The sequence below is a fragment of the Hemitrygon akajei genome, chromosome 22 (assembly GCF_048418815.1).
Source record: "Hemitrygon akajei chromosome 22, sHemAka1.3, whole genome shotgun sequence".
Classification (NCBI taxonomy): domain Eukaryota; kingdom Metazoa; phylum Chordata; class Chondrichthyes; order Myliobatiformes; family Dasyatidae; genus Hemitrygon; species Hemitrygon akajei.
The window spans coordinates 59,916,724-59,935,771 of record NC_133145.1 but is presented as its reverse complement, the minus strand read 5'-3'; the positions used below and the strand labels follow the sequence as shown (position 1 = coordinate 59,935,771).

At 39.6% G+C, this 19,048-nt stretch overlaps 1 protein-coding gene across 5 annotated transcripts in view; it reads right to left on the bottom strand.

The window, feature by feature from the left end:
- helz (helicase with zinc finger) overlaps positions 1 to 19,048 on the bottom strand; it is a 302,830-nt gene that overhangs the window by 73,675 nt on the left and 210,107 nt on the right. For all 5 annotated transcript variants that reach the window (XM_073026388.1, XM_073026389.1, XM_073026390.1 and 2 more), the window contains one exon: positions 14,201 to 14,408. In XM_073026388.1, the coding sequence (XP_072882489.1) occupies positions 14,201 to 14,408 (208 nt within the window). The remainder of the gene's footprint in view (positions 1 to 14,200; positions 14,409 to 19,048) is intronic.

The following is a 19,048-nucleotide window of genomic DNA, read 5'->3' as shown; positions in this document are numbered from 1 at the left end:
GGGTGTGGAGAGGGTGTTTTCTAAGGTGGGAAGAGTCTAAGACCAGAGGACACAGCCTCAGAATAGAGGGGTGTCCTTTTAGAAGAGATGAGGAGGAATTTCTTTAGCCTGAGAGTGGTGAATCTGTGGAATTCTTTACCACAGGCAGCTGTGGAGGCCAAATGTTTATGTATATTTAAGGTAAAGGTCCATAGATTCTTGATTGGTCAGGGCCTCAAGGGATACAGGGAGAAGGTAGGAGATTGGGACTGAGAGGAAAATTAGATCAGCCATGATGAAATGGTGGAGCAGACCCAATGGGCCAAATGGTCTAATTCTGCTCCTATATCTTATGGTCTTATCAAGTGTTATTAGACACACATTTTCAAGATTTTGCCTTGACAACAAAAGAGGAACAAGGCATGTCCAAGTCAGGATAGTATGCAAACCTGAAGAGAACCTGCAAATATCATCATTTCCATATGTCTACTGCATTTCTCATTCCACACGTTTTGAGGTACTGTCAGAGCAATCTTAGTGTATTGGAATGTTCTCATAAACAGAGAACTCTGCAATCATACTATGCTGGTGATGAAGATGGCTAACGGAACTCCAGTCAAACAGGCTGCTCGGACCTGAATTAGCTCAATGAGCTATGCTCATCCAGGTAAGTGAAGGGGATTCCATCATGTTTCTGACTTATGCATTTGGAAATCTACAAGGCACTGGAAAATGGTAAAACTAATTATCTCTTTAAGTGCAAAAATGTATTCGTTGTTTATAAACCCTGAGTTAGATGATAGCCAGGATCTTCAAGCCTTTGGACATGAGCTGATTCATTGTCTGAATTAAAACATGTCTGTAAAATTAGCCACACTTCTGATTACATCCAATAAGACCATAAGATTTAAGAGTAGATGTAGGCCATTCAGCCCATCAAGTCTGCTCCGCCATTCAATCGTGGGCTGATCCACTTCATCGAGTCATCCCCACTTCCCTGCTTTCACCTCATACCCTTTGATGTCCTGGCTAATCAAGAACCTATCTATCTCTGCCTTAAATACACCCAGTGACTTTGCCTCCACAGCCGCTTGTGGCAACAAATTTCACAGGTATCCCACCCTCTGGCTGAAGTAATTTCTCCGCATCTCAGTTCTAAAAGGACATCCTTCAATCCTGAAGTCATGCCCTCTTGTCCTGGAATCCCCTACCATAGGAAATAACTTTGCCATATCTAATCTGTTCAGCCCTTTTAACATTTGGAATGTTTCTATGAGATCCCCCCCCCCCCCCTTATTCTCCTGAACTCCAGGGAATACAGTCCAAGAGCTGCCAGATGCTTCTCTGCTTCTCATACGGTAACTCTCTCATTCCTGGAATCATTTTTGTGAATCTTCTCTGAACCGTCTCCAATGTCAGTCTATCCTTTCTAAAATAAGGAGCACACAAAAGCCCAAAACTGCACACAATCTCTTTTTCTGTGAGGTACAACTGTGGCCAGACCAAATATTTCTCTGCTTCTCACACACTTAGGCTTTACTGCAGAAACAGATAATATTTCAGAGGGACAAAGTTTAACTGGAGCTGAGATCCAACTTTCAACTCATTTCTTTTTTGCACTTGCTTCCATTTTTTTTGTGAGAGGCTGAAATTTCAAAAAGCTAATGAACAGAGAACTTTTTACAACGTTCCGAATGAGGAGGCACACACCTGTTTTCTTTCACGTAGAATACTACAAATGAAGTCAGATTTGCTGTCAGGAGGACACACAGTATTTGTTAAAAGTGCTTGAAAAGCACTGCATTTCAAATTTTTAAAAAGGGTCTACAGAGTAAATGAAATATTACATAATGCTAAACAGTAAATTATATTTGTGTCATGGCTGTGACTGATTTCAGCATATTTGAATTTGACATTCTTTAGCCCGTTAATTGTTCAATCAGACTCCTTGTGATTTCTGCTAATCTCAGAAGTTTCAATGTAATCAAACTCCTGGGTGTTTGGCCTTGGAGAGATAAATCAGGACCAGAAACTGACAAATTAAACTGTTTGGCCTGCTGCTTTCTTCCTGAAGCAACATTTAAGAAAATTTTAAATCAGCCTCAACCAATTTCTTTCAGACGAATATCAGAACAGGGTCAAGCTGCAATAAACGAAGGGGGCAGATCAACAAGACTTTAACTGCAGAAAGCTAAATCAGGTTTGTCAGTTAAAAAGGACTCAGCTTTTTTAATCTGCACACGAGTAACAACAAAAGCATATTCCGAAAACCTTCCAGTTGGTGATTTAATGCTACCTGTGTCATAAACCAAAGGTTTGTGAACATTCATTCTTCATCAACACCTGTATTCTTTACACTTTTCTTCAGAGATTTGTAATTCACAAAAAAAGCTCAAGTCTTGAGTCAACTGAAGTTGCCTGGCATGTATTTGAGATACTAATCTAAAAGTCTAAACCAACAGCCATGAGCAAACTGTTGTTAATTACCTCAGCAGTTACATGTATTTACAATTCCAAGATTATTGTAGACAATTATCCCGCCTCATAGCAAACCATTTTGCCCCATCTCCTGATACCCCCATTCCTTGATTCATCAATCACCTCTCTCCCTTTAATTAGGCAGAGAAGATGCATTTTTTTTTTGTTTCTGGAGCTGAAACATTCTGCCACTGCCAGGAATTCTTCTTTTCTTATAATCACCATATCCTGCTATTTCACCTCCTAGAACTAGGAAGCATATAAAGATGAGCTTTATTTGTCACATGTACATCAAAGCACACAGTGAAACAAAAGGGGAAACTACACTCATCTATTGAGATGTTCCCACAACTAATGATCTCACTTTAAGGACTCTGAGTCCATAGAGTGCTGCCAGAATCTGCAGTTGACCATAACAGAGCTTGTCTGGAGGGCAGCACTGACTCCGTTCAGTATGATGCAGCACACTGCCCTTGTGGAGTGCATCGGCTTCACTGCCTCTCTCCTGGCAACACCGCGGCTTGAGGGCTAGTCCTTGCTATGATCGAGGCCACGCAGCTCCCCTGCCATCTGCTCCTGCTCTCAGCTAATAAATCAGCAAATCGAACTTGCAGCATACCAGATTAACAATGTCCACAAGGGTCTTGTAATCACAAGAAAAGCGACCAAGATGCAACTCGCTATTAGACTGTAAGCCTCCATCAACTCAAGCAGCAGCACATTGCGCAGCTCCTTCATTTTCTCCACCAGTGAGCAACTCGCTGATGGTGTAGACCTGCAGTACTTTAAGTTCTTAACGTATATAAGACCATAAGATATAGGACCAGAAGTAGACCAATTGGCTCATCAAATCTGCTCCACCATTCAATCATGGGCTGATCCAATTCTTCCAGCCATTCCCACTCCCCTGCCTTCTCCTCATACCCTTCGATGCCCTGGCTAATCAAGAACCTATCTATCTCTGCCTTAAATGCACCCAATGACTTGGCCTCCACTGCCGCTCGTGGCAACAAATATATATGGTATTTGCTTCTACCATTTCCCTTGCACAGCATTTCAACTACTTATCACCCTGTAAAAAGCATGCCTTTTCCCCTCTCCACTTAAAAGTTATACCCTCTAGTTTTGGTATTTCCACCCTGGGAAACAGACGGCGTGTGTCTGCCTTATCTATGCCTCTCATTATTTTATACACTTCTACGAGCTTCCAATACTCCAGAGCTAACAACCCATTTGTCCAAACTCAAGCATCCACGTTGTCCCTGTAACACCGTGACAGAACTGCACACAAAGCTCCAAATATAGCCACAAAGTTTCATATGAATGAGAGTCTAAATTCTTCACACCAGCATTCACCAGAGAGATAGACTCGGAGGGGATGAGATTGCTAATATCTTGGAGAACATCTGTATCAGGAAGGATGAAGTGCGAGATATACTGGAGCGTAACGACTATTCAAGGATCCTAAGGGAAGCACGGAGAAGATTATTGAAGATCTAATAGCCCTTCATTCCTGACAACATCCTGATGAATATCTCCCTCTCTCTCTCTCTCTATTATTAACATATTTTCCTTGTAGTGTGTACACAATACCCTAAATACAGTCTCACCAATACTTAGTAAAGCTGCAATGTGATGTCCCAACTCTTAATCTCAATGCTTTGGTCCATGAAGGCAAATGTACCAAGAGCCTTTTTCACTACCCTATCCAGTTATTCACTTTCAGGAAGCTGTGAACTTGCATCCAAAGGTCTCACTGTATATTAGTGCTTCTAAAGGCCATGTGCTTACTCTGTATCTTCAATAGGAAAGATGTGGATGGATTATGGGCCAAGTGTGTGCAAATGAGATGAATACAGATAGGCATTATGAGTGGCATGGACAGGGTGGGCTGAAAGGGCCTGTTTCGATGCTGCACGATCCTATCATTAAGACTGCACTTCTCATTGACAATGAGTCACTTACTTTATTTTAACAAAACTAATCAGATTGCACAACTGCTTTCTAGTTGCCATCTAGATTCACATGGCAGGCTCCTACCCATCTCATCACCAGGTGACTCTAACACAAACTTTGTGCCCTGATCTTCACCTGTCCACAGATTAAAAATCTTTGCCCCACTCTTGACCCATCTGAAGATTCAAACTCCTTGCACTGATCTTCACTTGTCCACAGATTGAAACTCCGTGCCTCAATCTTCACCTATCTGCAGATTCAAAACCCTTGCCACAACATTAATCCGTCTGTAAGTTTGCACCTCCCCAAACCTGTATATTCCAGTGTTCATTTCTCCTGTCCACCTGAGCCATCAGGGAAGATGTCCCTTACCAAAAATGGTACATTTTTGACAAATACAGCTATCTCTTACAGAACTGAAATTTCAAGTTATGCACACAGATCCTGGTAAGGTTTGAATGAAATACTTCCTTGTTGTCACCAAAAAGCCAAGTTTCCTGAATCCCACACCTCCTAACCTCCTGAATAAGCCTACCACAAGGAACCTTATCAAACCTTGCTAAAATCCATATACACCACACCTACTACTCCCCTTTATCAATGTGCTTTGTCACATCCTCAAAGAATTTAAATCTCTAAAGGGTAGAAGTGGGTTGTAAGGGATGCAAGAGCAAACAGGGAAATTTATTGGACATTGTTCTTTATGTTAAATGCTGAGTCATCGACTCATGGCAACCCAATGGATAGTTGTTTCAACCCTCACAAAGGCGGCTCATTGTTAATAACATTGTGTTCATAGCTGTCGTCATTGTGTCCACCCATCTGATTGGCGGCCTTCCTCTCTTCTGTTGTCCCTCCACCTCGCTGAGCATGATATCCTTTATTCACCGAGCTGTTTCTTTGCATGATGTGCCCAAAGTACAATAGATGGAGTCTTGTCATTTGAGCCTCCAGAGATAGACTTGGTTTGATCTCGTTGAGGACCAATTTGTTTGTTCTGTGAGAACTTCACGAGATGCATAGTATTTTTCTCCAGCACCACAGTTCAAAGGCGTCAATACGCTTCCTATTCTCCTTTATTATCCAACTTTCGCATCCATATAACATCATTGAGAACACCATTCCCTGTATAGGTCAAATATGTTGAGAAAGATTCCTGTTCCCGGGGATCTTCTCTAAATCCTTCATGGCTGCTCTGCCAAGGGCAATCCTTTGCTGGATTCCTTGACTGCTTACCATTCAGTATTAATCATTGATCCAAGTAAGTTGAAACAGTCAACCACTTCAATTTCCTCTCCATCATGATTGAAATTGGTTAGTCATAATCATAGTCTTCTTCAGATTACACGATTAGAATCTAATAATGCTATATACATGTAACAATTACTTTCCTTGATGGTGCATTGAGCCAGAAGGCTTCAGCCACTTAATTCAGTTGTAGTTATTAGCAATGAAAAAAAAGCACTCTTGCTATGGGTATTGTCGTCAAAAGCAGCAGAAGCTTAAGGAAACATACTCCATGAACTAAAGGGTGGCAGACAGGTTCAATGAAGCAGAAAAGAGAAGCCAGGGGCATAAACATTATAACTTTTGCAAAGAGAATTAACAGTGTTCAACTTATAAAGTAGGAAGAATGGGGATCAAATTATTATTTGAATTACAGACATTGAATTATAATTTTAAAAGCTGATTAGATCACCTGTCAATGAGTATCTGTAAACTGAACAGTGGCTGGACACTACATCTTGTCCTACGTTAGAATTAATAAAATTTTTTAACAGATCTGTGCATAACTGCACATGGAAGATAGAGGGAAACGGAGAATGGAGGGGATATTCTTGCCAGAGCACATCCACCTGTCTGGGTTCATCTAGAAGGAATCACAATAACTGATTTCACTGAACACATTACAACAAACTTGGCCGAACAGTTGGAGAAATGTGAAGTAACTTCTTGGTCTGTTGTAGGCCAACCACAGATAACAGCAGACAGTCTACTGTGAACTGAACTGCTGCCAGTACTTGAAGACAAAGGAAAGCACAGAGTCTGCTTCATGACTGAAATCGCTTTTATATCCCAAAGCAAGTGAATATTTTCTGAAGAAGATGACTACACTACAGTGATTACTTTATTTAAATATACAAAGCTATATACAGAATTGTCACAAGGCTCTTCATTGTATTCGGCAATGTACGAAGAGTAATCTCTGTTCTCAAATTAAGTCTTTTATTCCTGCAGAAAATTAGTTTTCCTGTGTTCTTTCTTACTTCATAAAAAGAACAAATCTGCAGTGTTGTTAAAATAACATTTCAGCCAACGAGATGATCAAGTTTATAACACAATCATACTTTTCATTTAATTTCAGTCCTTGGTTAGTGCAATGTCTGGGTGATCAGGAGACCCTTTAACTTGAGGTCAAATTGGATATATTTTGACCTTAGCATTTGAAAATCAAAGCAAAGAATCAATGGGGTAGAAATATTTACATGCCAAACATATAACATGGGATGATATGTTGAAGTTGTGTAAGACATTTGTGAAGCTTAAATTATAGTATTGTGTGCAGTTCTGGTCACCTTCCTACAGGAAAGACACATAAGATTATAAGAGTGCAGAGAAAATTTGCTGGAACTTAAGGACCTGAGTTACAGGTAAAGGTTGAAAAGGTAAGGACTTTTTTCTCCAGGAGTACAGGAGAATGAGGAGAGATTTGATAGAGGTATGTAAAGCTATCTATTTATTTAGCAATACAGTGTGCATCAGGCCCTTCCAGCCCAACAAGTCCGGCAACCCACATATTTAACACTAACCTAATCACAGTACAGCTGACAATGGCCAATAAACCTATGAAATTGGTATGTCTTTGGACTGTGGGAAGAAATCACAGTACCTGGAGAAAAACCACGCACACACAGGAAGGACATACAAACCTCTTCCAGGTGGTGTTAGAATTGAACTCCGAACTTTGATGACCTGAGCTGTAATAATGTCACACTAACTGCTATGCTACCATAGTGCCCCAATTATGAGGGGTATAGATAGGGCAAATTTAAGCAGGTGTTTTCCTCTGAGATTTGGTGAGGTAAGAACTAGAGGTCATGAGGTAAGGGTGAAAGGTAACATATTTAAGGAGAACACAGGGGGAAGTTCACTCGAAGAGTGATGAGAATGTGGAATTACCTGCCAGTGGAAATTTTAAATACAGGCTCAATTCCAACATTTAAGGTAAATTTTGATAAATACATGGATGAGAGGTGTGTGTTTAGTATTTCAGTATATTTGAGTAATATTGTGAATGGATTGTTTGATTAAGTAATTTTGTTGTTTACATAATTCATTATGGGTAATATGTAAAGTATGCGAATGGCATACGAGATCACGCCACGTCATATGTGCATGCTTTGCTAAAAGTAAAACAAATCTAAGAGTAGACAGGTCAGTCCTGGCTCTGTGTTTTTCTTTCAATTAGTTTATGCTTTGGAGTTATAAAACATAACAGTGGTGACGAGGTACTTTTAAAACAAACCCAAGACCACAGACACTACCTGTTGAAATGCAGTGAAACATACAAGTTCAAAATAAAAGTCAGAAAATGGACACATTCACTGGTTCATAAACAGTTGAGTACCAGGTGATAATAATCATAAATTTAAAAAAAGAGCAGAAATGACTTTCTACATCAGAAAGACAGATGCTTTTGATTGCATAAGCGATAACTGAAATATACATACTGAACAAATTGAGCAGTATTTTGAAGCAAATGAATTAACCAATGAGAAGCGAGTGCCAGTTTCACTCAGTCTGTTGGTGGAAGAGCATACAGTTTACTTGGAAGTTTGACTGCTCCAACCAAACCAGTCAAAATGAGCTTTGCTAATATTGTGAAAGTAATGCAGGAAAATTTGGAACCAAGACTATTGTTGACTGCAGAACGCTTTAAGTTTCATTGGTGGAATCAAAAAGAAGGGGAATCCATTTCATTGTACATGGCTGAATTGAAATGTTTAGATGTGTTCAGAAGTTTTTCCTCAAGGACTGGTGTTCTGGAACACAGTCAATGACAATGGATACAATAGTCCCAACAGCCAAGAATGGATCTGCCAGGATTTGTGGGAACACTTATGGCCACTTTTTAACTGCATCCACTACTACCATGTAATTGCCCTGGCAAAGGATTAATGTGGATTTTGACAGACCATTCATGGGCACAGATTTCTTGGCGTTGTCCATGGGCTCCACTTAACCTTGGAAAGAATTCCTTCAGCCTCCACATGACCTAGGTCACTGGCTACTTTATCATAGATGGTATATGAAACCAAATGGGCTTTGGGAAACTTGGGTGTGGCACCGTCATTTAACACTATTTTACCCTTGAAATAAATGTAATAAGACATATTACATATGCACCATACTACCTAGTTAGAAATGGTTTGTCGGAAAGGTTTGTACAGAGTCCAAGGAACACACTGCAAACAACGTCAATAAAACACCCTACACTAACATTGAATCAGAAGCTGGCAAATTTCCATCTTGCATTTCACAATGCAACACACTCCAGAACCAACACCTCACCAGCTATGCTGTTTCTGGGTTGTCCCTTGCACTTACACTTGGATCTCGTCAAATCCAGTCTCAGGAGGAGTATGCAGCACATACACCTGAGACAAATTGAGAGCTCTTCAAACAAGGAGATTTGATATTTCACACCTGGCCAAGCAATCCTAATGAGGGACTACAGAGATGGTCAAGTATGTGTACTTGGAAAGATTAAGGACAGAACTGGACCACTCTACTACACTGTTGAGTTTACGTCTGGTGTCATCTGGACATATATTATACACACACACATACACATACATATAATATAAATATCCACACACACACATGCGCACATATAATTTGAGATGCATTCTATGTTGAGTTGGAGTTTATAGTTAAGCAGGGAGGAGTGATGTGGATTTAATATTTCAGTAATACTTGAGTATTATTGTAAATATATTGTTTAATTAAGCATTCTTTGTTCTTTACATTATTCATTACATGTTAGATGTAAAAGTACATGAATGGACAATGTCATCACATCCCATCAGATGTGCATGCTTCGCTAAAAGTAAAAGATGAAACTAAGAGTAGACATGTTATTCTCAGCTCTGTGTTTTTCTTCAATTAGTTTATATTTTGGAGTTACAAAACATAACAGGAGGGGTATGGAGGGCCATGGACTAGTTCAGGGTCGATGAGACTAGGCAAAATAATATTTCAACATGGACTAGATGGTCCAAAGGGCCTGTTTCGATGTTGTAGTGCTCTATGACTTTATATGAATGACATGTGCAACACACGCAATTTAAGCCCAGCTAGAATCATATAAATTTGGATTTATAAAGCTGTTAGGATTAATTGGGTTGTGGCATTTAAGGGTTATCCCCACGCTGTCCACTGGACAGAAGACTTCAGTCAACTCCATCATTATGATTCTATATTTAGAAATCCTGAAATGGCCTCAAGTGTCACTGCATCAATTATTTACAACTTTATTTAGCTTCCTTCTTTTCAAAAATTAGATGTGAAGAGAGCAAAGATGCTGAAACAAACTATGGGGAAATAAACTATGGCAATCATATGTAATCACATCAATGAAAGATTTAAAAAATATATTTAAAAGTGTAAATTATTTATAAATGTCAATTAATGCTAAGATATAAATTACTATAAAAGTAAATGCATTAAATAACACAGTTTATATACAGACTTGTTAGCATTTTCTGAATACATACAAAATTCATGGAATGGTACATCTACTCACTGAGTGCTTGGCTCACTGAGGTTTGCTTTCTTTGTGAAATCAGACTGATAACTGATTTAATACAATTTGTAAAGTAGCCCCATTATTATCTGTCACAAAGGCTGCATTTGCAACACTAATAATCAACTTCAGGTGGATTACAAAATGGTAATAGCAAGTCTATAAAACCAATTTCTGGCTCTTGTGATGTAAATTTTCAGGATAAAATCTAATGTGTGTTTACCAAGTGATATTACTTGGAAACAAATATTACAATTGCTAAGCATGGTGTTTTTATTTTTATTTAGAGATACAGCACAGCGACAGGCCCTTAAACTCCTAACTTGTCAATAATCTGACTATATCTTCATTCTGTCCATACTGCTAGAATCCAATTATGTTAATGTTCCAAATCCTAGGCATACACAATTGGATTTACCAACATTTTGTTTTAACAAAATACTAACCTCAATAACCAACAAACCCAATGAACTCTTACCATTTATTTTTCTGGCGCAAAGTTTTCTGATTCAATATTTATTGGTGTGAAGGCAGTACAATAAAAACCTTCAGGGCCAAGAAAATAAATGTGACGAATCTACAAGTCTCAGAATGGAATAGCATCCATTTAGAACAGCGATTAGGAGTAATTTCTTCTGTCATAGGGTGGTGAATCTGCAGAATTCATTGCCACAGTCGGCTGTGGTTGCCAAGTTATTGGGTATATTTAAGGTGTAGGTTGATAGGTTCTTGATTAGTAAGGGCATCAAAGGTTACAAGACAAGAAATTTGTTTGTGATGTATATAAATAACCTGGATGAAAATATAAATGGGTGGGTTAGTAAGTCTGCAGATGATACAAAGAGGTGGTGTTGTGTATAGCGTAGAATACAGGCAAAGTATACAATAAGATATAGATCAGTCGCAGAAATGGATGGAGAAATGGCAGATGGACTGTAACACACACACATATATCCTTCCAAAGATATTGGAAGAGGAGTCCTGGAATATTTTAAAAACAGAGGTAGATATATGATAAGCAGGCTACCATGGATAGAAGGGAAGGCAGAATTGAGATTACAATGAAGCAAAGCCCCTGGGGCCAAGAGGTCTACTTTTGCTCCCGGGTTTCATGAAGAATGTACACTCTCTAAGCTGATAGTACCAGCTCTTGTGTCACCTGGTCTCCACCTCCCACTTTTCTGTAACTTAAAGTTTGATTTTTAGCCTTTACTGACTCTGATGAAAGATCGCAAGCCTGAAATATAAATTTTAATTCTCTCTTCGTAGATGAGAGCCTGACCTGTTGACTATTACTAGCATTTCTGCTTTTTATTACAGATTTCCAGCAACTGTAGATTTTGCTTTGATTATTTTGACTGGTTTTGTGTTTGTATAAAACCTTTTTCATCTTACTTTGACCATCAGCAAATTTACATATTCAAGACAAATTGTTAAGTACCAGTCAGGATACCCAGAGGGAGAAGCCAAATTAGTGTAATAAATAACTGGTGTGATTCATAAGCAGTTGAAGAATATTCTGCAATAAACTATACACCATCAGTTAAAAATTGTAAGCAAATATTGCTTCAGATAAATGTTCATATTTTAAAGCTCATATATATGGCCTTTGCTTCCTCATACTATTATCCAAAAGGCATTTGCCAATAATAACAATGAGGTTTATAGCATTAAATTGTATGGTACGACCATAAGACACATGAGCAGAACTAGGCCATTCAGCCTATTGAGTCTGCTCTTCCATTTAATCACAGCTGATTTATTATCCCTCTCAACCCCATTCTCCTGCCTTTGTCCAGTAACCTTTGACACCCTTACTAATCAAGAACCAATCAATTTTCAATTTAAATATATCTAATAACTTGGCCTCCATGTCCATCTATGGCAATGAATTCCATAGAAATTCCTCCTCTCCTCTGTTCTGAAGGGGCGTTCTACTATTCTGAGACTGTGCCATCTGATGCTGGACTCTCCCACCACTAGAAACATCCTCATCACATCCACTCTATCTAGGGCTTTTAATGTTCAACAGGTTTCACTGAGATCCCCCATCATTCTTCCGAATTCCAGCGAATACAGGCCCAAAACCATCGAACACACCTCAAATGTTAACCCTTTCATTCCTGAGATCATTCTCATGAATCAGCTCTGAACTCTCTCCAAGGCCAGCACTTCCGTACTTAGAAAAGGGGCCCAAAACTGCTCACAATATTCCAAGTGTGTCTGACCAATGCCTTATGAAGGTTAAGTGTTATATCCTTGCTTTAATATTCTAGTCCTCCTGAAATGAATGCTAACATTGCATTTACCTTCCTTCCTACCAACTTAACTTCCAAGTTAACCTTCAGGGAATCGTGCACTAGGACTCCCAGTCCCTGTACACCTCTGATTTTTTAATTCGCTCCCTTTTTAGAAAATAGACTATGCCTTTATTCCTTCTACCAAATTGCATGACCATTCACTTCCCTATGCTGAATTCCATCTGCCACATATTTGCCATTCTCCTAATCTGCCCAAGTCCTACTGCAGTCTTCCAGCTTCCTCAATACTATCTGCTCTTACACCTATCTTTGGATTGCCCATAAAGTTGGCCACAGAGCCACCAATTCCTTCATCAAAATCACTGACACATAACATGAAAAGAAGCAGTTCCAACACTGAACCCTGCAGAACACCATTAATCACTGGCAGCCAACTAGAAAATGCTCCCTTTATTCCCACTCTTGCCTCCTGCCAATCTTTTCCTCTATGTTAGCATCTTTCCAGTAATTCCACAGGCTGTTAACTTGTTCACCAGCCTCATGTGCAGCACCTTGTCAAAGGCCTTCTGAAAGTCCAAGTAAACAACATCCAGACTTTCCTTTGTCTACTCCGCCAGTTATTTCCTCAAAGAATTCCAACAGATTTGTCAGGTAAGATTGCCTTAAAGAAACCATGCTGACTTTGATCTTCTTTATGGTGTGCCCTGAAACCTCACCCTTAATAAAAGATTCTAACATCTTGCAACCACTGAAGTCATATCAGGTGATTTTAGATTTATCATTGAGCTTGGAAATCTAAATGTTCAGGAACATTATCATCTTGTTTGTTCTCACCATTTAAAATATTGCACTCTTCACAAACTAAACTTGCCCACGGAAGGTTAAGTGAAGTGACTCAAATCTAAGCAGGTTTTTAAAAGACAAGTTAATTGTTTATAACTGTCAGTCACCCTCTTGCGCGCTTAAAATTAACTATTACAGTTGTGCAGTCTCATTTCTTCAGCTTTAACTGCTGTTGATATCAGGAAAAACCGTATTAAACGAAGATATTTTCCTCCACTTTGTCAATCCAATCTTTCTTTCCATTCTTATTTCTATACGTATCTGATTTGACATTGAATTCATTAATTTTAAGCCACGAATTATCAGTCATGGTACTGGTAATTTCACAATCCTTCAATATGATTACTTAAGTAAGTGCATCAATTTGACCAACTCTCTCAGATTCCACATTCCCTGCACAGATGCTACACTGTCCCCATCTTGAATCTGAAGCAATCTGTGAGGTAAAACCAACAACACGCACAGTTTATTGATTGACAAAGAGGGCCTGAGACTATTGCTGAAGTTACTATACTTGAACTGAAACTAAGAAATCATCAGACTGGAAAATAAACAATCCCAACTTTTACATTAATCTTGCTTTAATAAATACCTACACCACTTCCTAAAGGGTATTAGGAGCTGGCTGAGCTGACTATGCAAGTCACTGTTGTCTTCTTTGAGAAAGCACCTCATCTTTATGTAAAGCCTCCTCCTGGATGGGGATCAATGTTATAAAAGCATTGTCATTTTGTGGAACAGTACCTCAATTAGTCTATTAACACAAATTCAAAATCACCAACATGTACAAGAGGCCACAACAGAAAAGAGATTAAAAAAAGACACTCAGTCTGAAAATGAGAGTGCCTTGAGGAAATATATAAACCAGTCACTGTACCTTCGGCGGGGATGGCTGTTGCTGCTTGTTGGTATTTGTCGGCTGCTGAAGTCTGAGGGCTCTTGGGATGAATTCTGGAGCTAGAGGATTAAGGACATAAGTCTTCTTCAACTCCAGTGCCTCCAGCTGTGCCTTAATTTGTTCGAATGTGATCCCATGGAGACTGTTGTTCTCATGACAGATATCAATGAAGCTTTCCCAGAATTTCCTTCAGGAGTAAGAACATGATATTAAAAGGAGTGGTCCCCATATTTGCGGTAGCTCAAAATTTTAGCGAATGTACTCCATACCCAGGTATACAAACAATATAAATTACTGGACATTTGTACAAATCAGAAATGAACTGAAGAACATATCATTAGCTACCAATGGGTGGCAGAGTAGGGGTACATCTCCACCAAAGGAAGTGTAAAGTGTTCATTCCCTCTGCTAGCCTGCAGGTTATCCTTGTTAGGAAGGTGCAGCACCTACTTAGCCCACCCCCCACCCACAATCAGGGTCATGTGAAGTCACAGGGGCAGGTACCGGATGGTTGTATGAGCAGCTGGGACATAACACAAGTCCTGGTTATGTGACCACTAATGACATGCAATCTTGGAAGAGTATTGATAATGAATGGGGTCACCCGTCTTGTAAAGACACTGCCCAGAAGAAGGCAATGGCAAACCTCTTCTGTAGAAAAATTTTACTAAGAACAATCATGGCCATGTTTATACAACAGATCCACACTGGCATCATAATGGCATCTTAAATAAGTAAATAAATGCTCTCGCATTAAATGATGTTCCTCAACACTAAATGTGCACACGTTATTGAATTTGTTGACATGCATGTCAAGTTGTTGGGTTTTTGAATGGAGAAATATGGAAATTTATTGTCAGTGATTTTCAGAAACTAATGAAAACTTTCAAGCTCAGGAAATAGTTTGGAAAGGAAGATGGTGAGGCAGAGGGAAAGGTTAAATCAGCATTTCAAGAAGTGAGTTAATATGACACCTTGATGCACTGGTGCTCCCAACTGCTTAGAACAGTATAGTACAGGAAATGGCCCTTCAGCCCATGCTGCTAATCCCAACTGCCAGCACGTTTGTGCATACAATTCAAATTGCACAAATATTCCCAATCACACACAAAATAAGAGATTCAAGATTGTTTAACATTTCCAGTACACAAGTGTGAAGAATGAAATAATTGTTACTCCAGATCCAATGCAGGACAAAAAAACACAATAAGATAAAGAACAACAACAATAATAGAAAAGGGGGCTGAGGATTATTGAATGGAGGTGTTGACCAGCCTTACTGCTTCGGGAAAGTGACCATTTTTGAGTCTGGTGGTCCTGGTGAGAACGCTAGATAGCCTCCTCCCTGAGGCGCATGGGACAACCAGTCCAAGAGCAGGATTGATGGGATCCTTATAACAAAACTGGGATTGCTACTGAAATTGAAGAAAGAATCAGACTTGTCAGGATCAGAATCAGATTTATTATCATGACATTTGTCATGTAATGTGTTGCTTTGCAGCAGCAGTACAGTGTAATACATAAAACATTATTCGAAGTTACAGTAAGAAATAAATAGTGTAAAAAGAGAGGCATATAGTGAAATAGTGATCATGGTTCATGGACCTTTCAGAAATCTGATGGCAGAGGGAAAGAAACTATTTGTAAAATGTTGAGTGTTTTCATGCTCCTGTACTTCGTTCCTGATGGTAGCAATGAGAAGAGGGTATATCCTATATAGCAAGGATGTATAATGATGGATACTGCCTTCTTGAGGCATCACCCTTTCAAGATGTCCTAGATAGTGGGAAGGTTGGTGCCCTTGATGGAGCTGGCTGAGTTTACAACGCTCTGCAGCTTTTTCCAGTCCTGTTCATTGGAGCCTCCATACTAGAGGGAGGTGCAACCAGCCAGAATGCTGTCCACGGCACATCTGGAGAAATGTGCTAGCCTTTGGTAACATACCAAACATCCTCAAACTCCAAATTTAATATAACCGCTGCGTGTCTTCTTTGTGATTGAATCAGTATGTCGGGCCTGGGATGGATGTTGAGATGTTGATGGCCAGGATGGTCAGACACTTCCTTTCAACTTCTTCTTATCGTGTCCACGAACAGTCTATACATGGCCCAGCCAGAACTGGACACATTTTTGCGCCTTGTTCTTGAATTCGGCAAGATCTGCAACAGTATGGGTTCCTCTAGCAATGGGCATTGCAGGAGATGTTGCACGGTTTGTGGCTCAGTTCCACATTCATAAGTTGTCTGGCTGGTTGTATATCCCCATTTGCTTAGTGACACCTTTGAACAATCCACACCAGTCCTAAGTCTGTTAAGGCACTTCCAGGTTGTCCAGTTGCCATTAACTCCTGGGGGAAGGCTTTCATTCGGTGGAATTTCCTTTGTGGGGGTTGTTTGAGACTGGCGAGCTGGTCTTTCCACAAGGTGATACGGGCTTCAGATGGGGTTGATTGTAATGGAATAACACTGAATAACATGAAGCTCTTCCTTGACTTTAGGAGGCTGGGTGTAGGTGTATGACCATGTAGAGGGTGCCTCTCATCTGGTGTTTGACGGCGTTGTTCTTTCTTGCTGGCTACCGTTCTTCATATATCGGGGGAGTGATACCCACCACCAGGATATATAGGCTGTTCGTGTTTGTTGGTTTTAAACAAACTGTGATAAGTTGGCAGCTTGCATTCAGAACGGTATCCATCTTCTTAGCAAGAGTAGATCTTTCTCATGCAGGGCAGGCGTGGAATAGCAAAGAGCGAGTGCACTGGCTCGCAATGTTTTCAAGCTTACTCCCCATTTTGTGTTAGTGAGCTTATTCAGGATGTCGTTTCGTGCACTCACTTTTGCCTTTGTCTTATTGATGTGGTTCTTGAAAGTGAGGCATCAGTCAAGGGTGACTCCTAAGCAGTTAGGGTGCTCGCGATGCATCAGTGTTGCTCCACAACAGGTTACTTTAAGCTGTCGTTTGGCTTCACGGTTCCTGTGGTGGAATGCACAAACTTGCATCTTTGATGGGTTTGCGCAGAGGTGGTTTTCTTCATAGTAGGATGTTAGTCCCTCCAAGGCCTCAGAAAGCATTTCTCCATGGTGTTAAAATCTGTGCTTTGGGCAGTGATGCATAAGTCATCAGCATATATAAAATTTCAACTAATTTTATGGAACAGTTAATGTCTAGCTTAAGATTTATGGAGAATGAGATGGTTCAATTATACAAGAAAAAAAGGATAATTTATAAAACAAAAAAATTCAGGCAGTGAGTTGGTGAACTGATAAATAAATTTAAGCAGAAGTAAACGGCTACACCTTTTTAATACAAAAATCTATTTATAAAGAACAAAAGGAAATTATTATCTGATGTGGAAAAGCTGGGACCAAACTAATGAATTACATTTCTAAATTGTTAAGCTGCATACTGGCTGTATCAATGCATCCAACCGAGACTGAATGCAGAAATGATACAGGAGGTAGGGAGCACAGGCTCTGTTGGCATGGTGATCTAATTTATATATGCAAGCCATCATAAACTAATGCTGTGAACATTTTTAACTGGCCTTTCAAATGAGGTGAACCCAAAAGAGAGTACAATAGAATCCACAATGGAATTTGCTTTATTTTCTGACCACTAGATTAAAGTCTATCTACACTCATCTGTAAAGATCAGGTTCAATCAGCTTAAGCAGCTGGGGTCAGTCAGGGAAATCTATTGTTAACTGCAGTGATCCAGGACAAGGAGCGAGCTGGGAGATTCACTGACAGGGATCGTGCTATAATTGGGTCACAAAACCAGAAGACAGATTCATAAAGACCAAAACTGCAATGCCTGTAAGGTTGGTACAAATAGCTTATATATCTGAAGGGAACTAGCTGCACGTACTCTTGAAAAAGAGACATTTACAGGGTCAGGGAGGGGAAAAAAAAGTAGAGAAGCAATTAGGTGAGTCAAGTTTATTGTCATAAGCACAAATTCACGTATGCACTAGTGCAATGAAAAAACTACTTGCAGCAGCTTCACAGGCATCACCACTATCAGAAAATCCTCCAATCAAATAACACAGGCACTTCAGGCCACGCACATCAGCTACAGATAAGGTAAGCCATGTTTGCAATTGGCAGCACACAGGCATTCACTGGAATCCTCTGGTACAATTGCAAAGGACAAGATAACATTTCGAACTGCTCAAGATGATTTGATGAGGGAACTTGGGCCAAAAATGAAAATAATACCAATTTGTTACAAGGTTTGCAAGCCAAATTGCTCATTCCAATTCCCTCTGCCTGACATCCTGGGTATTCCCAGCATTTTGTTTACATTTCTGATCTGCAGCATTCTATATTTGCATACTGAGAAAAATATTTTGTACCACACCCCATCAATCTTAATATTGTGATATCATGGTCTGTGGCATTAGCACCCGGCAGAAGCTGTACTTGACGCATGGCTCTTTCATTCAACAAGATTTAATGCTTTTCCCATTGAGAAAATATCAATCACAATTTTGACTGTGATTTCAATTACCACAAGAGTAAAACTACTCAAAGTGTATTTTAAAAAGCTTATAAGAACTTTATTTTAAAAAGTAATGCGACAGATAAGAGCTGTTAGCTGGCGTTCTTTTCGACCTCCAAGAAACAGCTTCTAAAATGAGAACCTAATGCATTATATAGCTGTGCATTTGTGCCCAATATGCAGCAATTATGGATGTTTGGCCTTTCAAGTGAAGGCACAGCATCCATCTTACTCAGGAAATCAGAATCAAGGAGGGGAGAGAAAATTGCAAAATCATTCCAAGGCTAGTCCCTACTGATCAGCTCTGAATAGTATTAGAGATCTGAG